Source organism: Cyprinodon variegatus, unplaced genomic scaffold (genome assembly GCF_000732505.1).
Source record: "Cyprinodon variegatus isolate N-32 unplaced genomic scaffold, C_variegatus-1.0 Scaffold234, whole genome shotgun sequence".
Taxonomy (NCBI): Eukaryota; Metazoa; Chordata; class Actinopteri; order Cyprinodontiformes; family Cyprinodontidae; genus Cyprinodon; species Cyprinodon variegatus.
In genome coordinates, this window is record NW_015150687.1 from 454211 (window position 1) to 462345 (window position 8135).

The 8135-nt window shown below is 37.7% G+C and overlaps 1 protein-coding gene across 1 annotated transcript in view; it reads left to right on the top strand.

The window, feature by feature from the left end:
- Window positions 1-4414: 4414 nt before the first annotated feature.
- Window positions 4415-8135, top strand: part of LOC107088971 (guanine nucleotide-binding protein subunit alpha-11-like) — a 17638-nt gene continuing 13917 nt past the window's right edge. The window contains exon 1 of the mRNA XM_015381447.1: window positions 4415-4544. Within this exon, the coding sequence (XP_015236933.1) occupies window positions 4427-4544 (118 nt within the window). The 5' untranslated portion in view covers window positions 4415-4426. The remainder of the gene's footprint in view (window positions 4545-8135) is intronic.

An 8135-nucleotide genomic window follows, 5' to 3' on the forward strand; every position in this document is an offset into this window, starting at 1 on the left:
TAGATGTCCCAAATCATTGCTTACTGTGAAAATATCCCTTTGGAGTTCAAGCAGTTTAGATTTTGAGTTTGTCCACTCTTCCTCCAGACAATGGGACCTTGATTTTCAAATGAAATGCAACCTACTGTTTTTCTGTAAATAGAATTTTGAATCACTGATTAGCGTTTAGTTCTCCTCAGAACAGGTCAGACACTGATAGTGTATGTGTTTGGTTCCTCTGTGCGTAGCTGGTCATAATGTATGGTCTCTAGGTTCAGCCCATTCCTTTTAAAGTTCCTCAAAGTTCCTGCATTGATTTGCCTTAATCATCCATCTAAGGCAATGGTTATCCTTGTTACTGATGCACATTTTCCTAGTGCATGCCCTCCTTCCACTCACCCTTCCATGAGTATGCCTGAATGCAGCACTTTCTGAACATTCAGCTTCTCTGTTGCTCTCCAGGTGCATGGTGCCAAATATTGTATTCTGGTCATCTGTCAAGTCAGCAGTCTCCACTGACAATTGTGTAGCGTATTGATAAGGATTGAAAAAAATTAAAGGGTATTGATTGTATTGCTGCGATAGGTTGGTTTGGGAAAAGCAACAGAGTTCCACTGCACTACAGCTGAATTTTCTATTTCAACTGCCTTTCAAGCTTCCCCATTTCCCTTTCAACCCAAATACTTCATTATTTTTTGTTCGGAGCACATGATTAGTCGCAGGTCATTATACTTAAAATGTTTTGCTAAACTAATCAGGATGACTATGTTGCTTGACTATGAGGCCTATGGACCTATGCTGCCACATTGCTTTTTCAGCCAAGTTTTTATTTTTAATATTTTATCTGTTTCTTTCATTATGGGATTAACAAGCAAATTCTACACTGACACATTCTGATGGAACAATTTTCTTAATTGGCAATGATACACAATAAGATGTTGTACAAATTATGAACATAGCACCTTATCCATTTGGAAACTACCAAATATTTGGAGGTCCACAATTCTTGTCCTGATATATTGTTTTTCCATTGACCTTTACTGATTATAAAAAAGTGTTTGTTTTGCAAACGTAACTAATTAACTCAAAGATTGTGAATTAACCTACAAGTTTAAAAGGTAAATCCCAATCTATTAGACCTTCCCTATTTGTTTAAGTACATATATAATTTTGGCAATTCTGACTAATTATAAACATAAAAACTAGCTCGTCAAATAGTTGAAAAAAATGTTTCTTAAAGAATGTATGTAAATATCTGTTTCACTTCTATTCAAGACATTTTTTTGTGCTTGTCTTTTTTTTTTACTGAACTCTCTAAATGCATGCTGCCTGTTTGTCTTCTTGGCTGCCTCCACTGCTCATCTGGAGTCGTGTTCTTCCTAAAATCCTCTGCTGTGAAGATTCCATCTGACTGGAGCCCTCAGGAGGACGACCTTATTTTTAGGATGGTAAACAAACCGATAAAGTGGGCTAAAGAAATATTATTTTCAGAGGACAAACACCTCAAAGTGCCATTGCAGTTACACATTACTTTAAGAGGACATTTTAAAGCAGTGCTTCTGAAATGAAAAGTTGAACACAAACTGTAAGTCATAAAAAGTAGAGGATATTAAAAGTAGTAAGTAAAAGTAGAGTAGGAACTAAATATATAAAATTATTTACTGAACTGATATATACTTTATATAAGGTTTTTGAAGATGTGTGTTGTAAATATAAGTTACATAAAAAATAGTTAGATCAGGATTTGATATTTTTACAAAAAAATTTTAAAGACATACGTAAGATTCATTTCGATTGCAGAAAAATATACGACATCAGTTTGAATAGATCTTGAAAAAAGAACAAAATATAGTGTTAATATTATGATGTGTGAGTCTGTACCCTAATAATGTCTGTTTGTTGCATGTCAGAGGTAATGTTTTCCCAAGTAGTTTATCTAATTAGGACAGTTCCTCTGTCCGGATATACAGTTATCATGTTCATTATGTACATACCAGAGATTTAGGAGTGAAATCGAGGCACAGACAGAGTGGATCATTCTTAACAGACCCACTTACGCTTAAACACTCAGTTTGATATGGCTGGAGCAAGGGATATCTCCTTATTTACAAAGATGTTTGATGTAATGATGTGGTGATGTGGCTGGAGTTGTATAAAATGCTTCTTTAACTGTGATTAGGGCGACAGTGGCGTTGGATGTAGGAGTTTGCCCTGAAATCGGAGGGTTGACGGTTCAAGCCCCGACTCCGACTTTCAGTGTCGTTGTGTCCTTGGGCAAGACACTTCACCTGCATTGTCTACTGATGGTGGTCAGAGGGCCCGGTGGCGCCAGTGTACGGCAGCCCCGCTTCTGCCAGTGAGCCCCAGGGCAGCTGTGGCTACAATGTAGCTTGCCACCATCAGTGTGTGAGTGTGTGCGTGAATGGGTGAATGAATGTAGTGTAAAGCGCCTTGGTCAAGTCTCCTAACTTGAATAAAGGCGCTATATAAGTACATGTCATTAACTTCAATGAGAGGTGAGCCTCGTTGGTAAGCATTGCCTTCTGTGACCCAAAGCAACTTCTCGTGATCTTAGTAAGATAACAATTTTTATCGAAATCTGTTGTCGTGTCTCGTGATTATTTAATACATATACATTATGAGGTGTTATTTAAAGAGTCCCCAGTGATCTCTTCTCAGGAAAAGAACCGAAGAGAGAAAGCTTAAAAGTCTAAACACAGAGCTTTCTATGACAATAGAAATTCTGTCATACGTTTGTCTCTAATCGAAATAAATCCAAACATTCTTATTAGAATGACTAGAAATATGATAATAAAGTAAAATGGGTTATTAATATTACACATCTCTTTGGTTTAGGTTCCATTTGATACTATTAAATGAAGTGTAACAGGGTGTGCGTATTTGCTTCCTGGGGGATCCAGCTGTATAGGTCTATTTTTTATTCTGGACTGAAATGAGTCATCATGCAGGTACGAGCCTATACAGGTCCTATGATCATCAACAATGTTTCTTGGATAAACAGGTTATTGCAACCATTACATAAGACAACAAATGCTTGATGATAGACAGGCTTTAGTTTCTCTGGCTGTCTGGTTCTCATTTAGCAACTAAGACTTTCTACAGAAGTGTTTGGTTACATTGGAGCGATTTGTTATGTAAAAACATTATAAATGCTGGCTGCATGCAATATTGTGGCCATTGTGAAACCATCGATTAAAAATAATGTGGAAGACTCATTCATCCTTAATATTCGGTGAACTTTGCCAGTTCTACAAAGTTATTCTGTAATAATCCTGAGTCTGTCTCATTCTCATCAGTCTCCATTACTCTGTTCCAGTATTTTTGCAGATTGTCATCTTCATCGCTCTTACTTCTGATTAATTATCACTCCCTGTGTACACTACCATCCTTTCTTAAAGAGATAAATGGTAAAGAACAAGGGTCATTTTATTTTTATGGTAAAGAGATGTGGAAAAGATATAATTGAAAAAAACAAATTTTAAGGTGTCATAGTAATCAGATAATATTAGCTTTATGTTGTCCTATTTCAACAAGTTTCTATTGAATTTAAAAAGGGAATGGTAACCAAAATGTTTACTCTTGTGTTAGTGTGAATATATTTTTCCAGATAGAAAAAGGTCCAATTACTTTTTGGAAAATTTCTTGTGCAAAAGAGTAAAGATGCAAGGAGTTGAAAAACAAAACAAAAAACATGCTATATATTCCATATTGTCCTCCCTCCTTCGTAGTGTATGTTTAAGTAGTGCATAGATAAAAAATGCTTTTTTTTGTTCGGAGCACATGATTAGTCGCAGGTCATTATACTTAAAATTTTTTGCTAAACATACATAAATGATGATTATAAGGATTATATGGAATCGTTACTCTAGAAGTGATTTAGAACATTTTATTTTTATATTATTTTTAATTCTTTAAAAAGATCCTTTATTTTTTATTTATATTTAATTATTTTTATCAAAATATAACAGGTTAATTTCAACTGTGCAGCAATGAAGACTTTAATTACTGGTTAAAACCATAAATAGAATAAGTTATTCTGGGTGTGCCAGTAATTTGTCTGTATTCCCTGTCACAGACACATTTTGAAGCTTAAGAAACCAGATCATATAAATATCTTTTATTTTGTTTTCTCAATCATTGACTTCAATTGTGTTAGGAAATATTAGGAAAGGAGTCTCTTTCACCGAAATATTTTTTTGAACAGGGGTTGAAAGGAAGCAGTTACTAAACACACCATGGCCTTTCAGTCAGAACCCGCCCCCTGCAGGGCAGGGATGCAAAATGTAGTCAAACTGGAAGAATGGCTTTTAAAATATAATTTTCTTCCTTCTTAAGTTGGTAGGTATAAAAATAGTTTAGGTATTATAATTTCATCTGTAATCTCCAGCCCAGTTTAAAGAGCCGCAGTTGCTAAACTCAGTCAACCATGGACCTGTGTTTGTCCCCTGAGAAGCAAGAAAATCGGAGGATATGCAGAGAAATAAACAAACAACTCAAAATGGATAAAAAAAAACTCAAACGGGAGGTGAAACTGTTGTTTTTAGGTGAGAGCTTACAAATAATCTACTTTTTGTGTTCTTTTTTTTTCTCCATGGTCTAACCTTATTCCCATTCTAATGAGTCAGACTCATTTTTATTGTTATTCAGCTATACTCTAGTGTTGTTTATTCACTTTTCTGAATATTTTTTTTAACCTAATCAACTACACCTCTTTTAAATCTCTTGCTTACTCTCTCACCCCAATTTGTCAGAGGCTCATAGTTAAGCTCATTATTGTTAACCTGCTAAAGGATCTCATCTTTTTGTTCTACATGTATTTCGTCACAGTTTTGTCTTTAGAAAATGTATCTGCATCCTACTGCCTGCATATGGATCATTGAAATTAAATTTAACTATAAAAAGCAATCAGTAGATATCTAGTTTTCTAATTTGAGTATCCACATCCTGTTATTTTTCAACATCTTAATTTTGTTGTGTGACAACAACCTGAGAGAACAGATTTCAAATTGTTCTGAGTACATTTTTTTTTTAAATAAGGGAATAGGTTGCCTATATTTTATTTGCACATTTACTGAATCCTGTAGTTTTAGAAATGAAATCTAATTTTCACTTTTAGATTAAAAACTCATATAAAACCTAGATCAAGCAAAGGAATATGATGAATTGCCTGATAAGCCCACTTTTGCTTCCAAAGTAATCCTCATTAATTTAGGCTTCTACTGCACTTGATCACTGAAAATAAGTTGGGCAAATGGGCCTGAGATGTTTTCAGCATCTTTTCAAGTCCTGTAAGGCAAGGTGGGCTTTAATGGATAAGAAATTATTAGGCAATTCTAAAGCCAAGTCAACATCTCAAACTTGCTTTTGCTCTTGTCAAACCAATCCTGAACCAGTTTATTCAGTGGGAGGGTTCATTATTCTGTTCAAACAGGTTGCATCAATAAGGAAAATACTGCTTACATTAAGGAGTAAACAAAGTACGAAATAATGTTTGAGAAGGTGTTAAGTGTCAAAATGGGAGACAGCTCTGGCTAATTCTTATTCAGAAAACATCAGAGCAGGCAAAGGCATTTCTGCAGAGAAGACCGAGCAGTGATGATCATTTACAAGGAAAGACAATTTAAGTACAGAGGAGAGAGCCTGATGTAGTGAGATGTAGTGAACTGTAGTGAGCAAACAATCAGAAGTCTGTCTTTTGGTATTTCAAGAATAGTTAGGACTATAGGTGTGTGTAGGAAGATAAAGTTGCAGCACTAGAAACGCTTCAAATGTGGAGAAACCAGTATCGCAGCAGAGACATGTAAGTTATTTCAGTGGCAGCTGCTGGTCTCTGAAACAGGGTAAGCTCAATGCCGTTAATTAAATCCAAACGTAATATGTTGCATTAAGAAAGGTTAAAAACATGAAACACATCACTGCAATGGGTAAAAATAGCTGTTGTGAAGTGCTTTGAAATAATAAACACCTGAAACTACGACAAGAGTTCAGCACAAGATGACTGATCTGGGTAAATGACTGGCCTGAGTCTCATAAGGAAAACCTCCCCACTGGCTGGCCACTGTTAGTCAAATAATTTAGTGTGTCCTGCGAATCAGCATTGAGTAGACAGCTTCATGACACCCTTCTGTCACACCAATCTGTCTACTTAGGCAGCAACACTGATTGACATTTAATTTCACATGTTGTTGTGCAAACAGAACAGACAACAGGTGGAAATTATTCGCAATTAGCAAGACACTCAATCAAGAAGTGGTCTTACATGTGGGGGCCCCAGACCACTTCTCAGTACCCATTCTCTTTGGCTGATGATCTGGTCACTTCTGAATGTTGGTTGTGCTTTCACACTTGAGGTAGCAGGAGACCAACTCTACAACCAACACGTGGTTTAGGTAGTGCACCTCATCCAGGATGGCACATCAATGTGAGCTGTGGCTAGAAGGTTTGCTGTGGCTGTCAGTGTAGTGTCTAGAGGATGGAGGCACTACCAGGAGACAGGCCAGTACACCGGGATATGTGGAGGAAGCGATAGGAGGGCAACAACCCAACAGCAGGACTGTTAACTCTATCTTTGTGCAAGGAGAAACAGGAGCAACACTGCCAGTCCCGTAAAATGACTTCCTTTTGTTGCATCCACTGATGCAACAAAAGGACTCCACATTAGAAACCAACTCCATTAGGAAGGTTTGAGGGCCTGACGTCCACAGGTGAGGGTTGTGCTGACAGCCAAACACAATGCAGGATGTTTGCCATTTGCCAGAGAACACCAGGATTGGCAAATTCACCACTGGTGCCCTGGGCCCTTCACACATGAAAGCAGGTTCACATTGAACATATGTGACAGATATGACAGAGTCTGGAGAGACTGTGGAGAGTGATCAGCAGCCTACTACATCCTTCAGCGTGACTGGATTGACATTGGGTCAGTAATGGTGAGAGATAGGCCATATAGCCCTCCATGTGCTCACCAGAGGTACCATGACTGCCATTAGGTACTGAGATGAGATCCTCAGACCCCTTGTGAGACCATATGTTAGTGGCCCAGTGTTCCCCCTAATGCAGAACAATGCTAGACCATATGTTGCTGCAGTGCCAGCAGTTCTTGCAAGATGACGGCATTGAAGCTATGGACTAGCCCATCCTCTTCCCAAACCTGAATCCGATTGAGAAAATCTGGGGCATCATGTCTCGATCCCCCCACCAACATCATGTTTTGATCAACCTAAAAGTCACGTTTTGGGGCTGTGGGAGGAAGCCAGAGTACCGGGGGGAACCCATGTATGCACAGGGAGAACATGCAAAACTCCATGCAGAAAGACCCCAGGCCAGGAATTGAACCCAGAACCTTTTTGCTGCAGGGCAGCAGTGCGACCCAATGCAATTACACAACTATTTCCCTACTGAAGCAAACTTGTGAAAATATAATTTTTTTTACAGATACTTTGTAAATATTTTTAGAGAGAATGGGGTCCGTGGAAATAGATGGTTTTAAGGGTATTTTCTGATATCACATTGCAAGGCAGTGGAGCTGAATCATCGTCATTATTTTTGTCTATTTGCTCAAAATTTCAGCAATGGCTTGAGTCTAAGAGTTTCAAAAAAGTTTACTTAGGTACTCCTTTAGCCTAAGTGTGGATCAAGGGAGCATAGGGGGCAGAGTCGAACATCTCTCTGGAGAATTGGGACACTATGAACTCATACCAATCAGTTTAAATACACTATTGAAATTTAACTTAAGGGCAAAACTGCAGGAAATTCCAATACAATCCTAAAAAAGTACACTGAAGCTTGGGGTTCTGTATTTTACTAATAAAGCTTTTGCTTGAAAAAATTCTATGTTTATTTTAGAGACTCATTCACGACCAAACAAACAATATAATATATAATCCAAATAATCTACGCTACCTATGGGCCGGATTTATCAAGATCCAATTTTGCGTGCAGTAATTTGCGCTCGCAAACTGGAATTTTGCGCAAGGGGCTGAACCATGGTTTGCGGGTGATTTAACAAGAGAGATTGCGTAACTGGTGGCAGGTGCAAAACTGTTGGAGACGCCCTATTTAAACGATGGTTTTGCGCGTTTTGTGGTTTGCGGCAAAGTAGTTTGTAGTTTGCACAAACTAGTGCATTAAGAAAT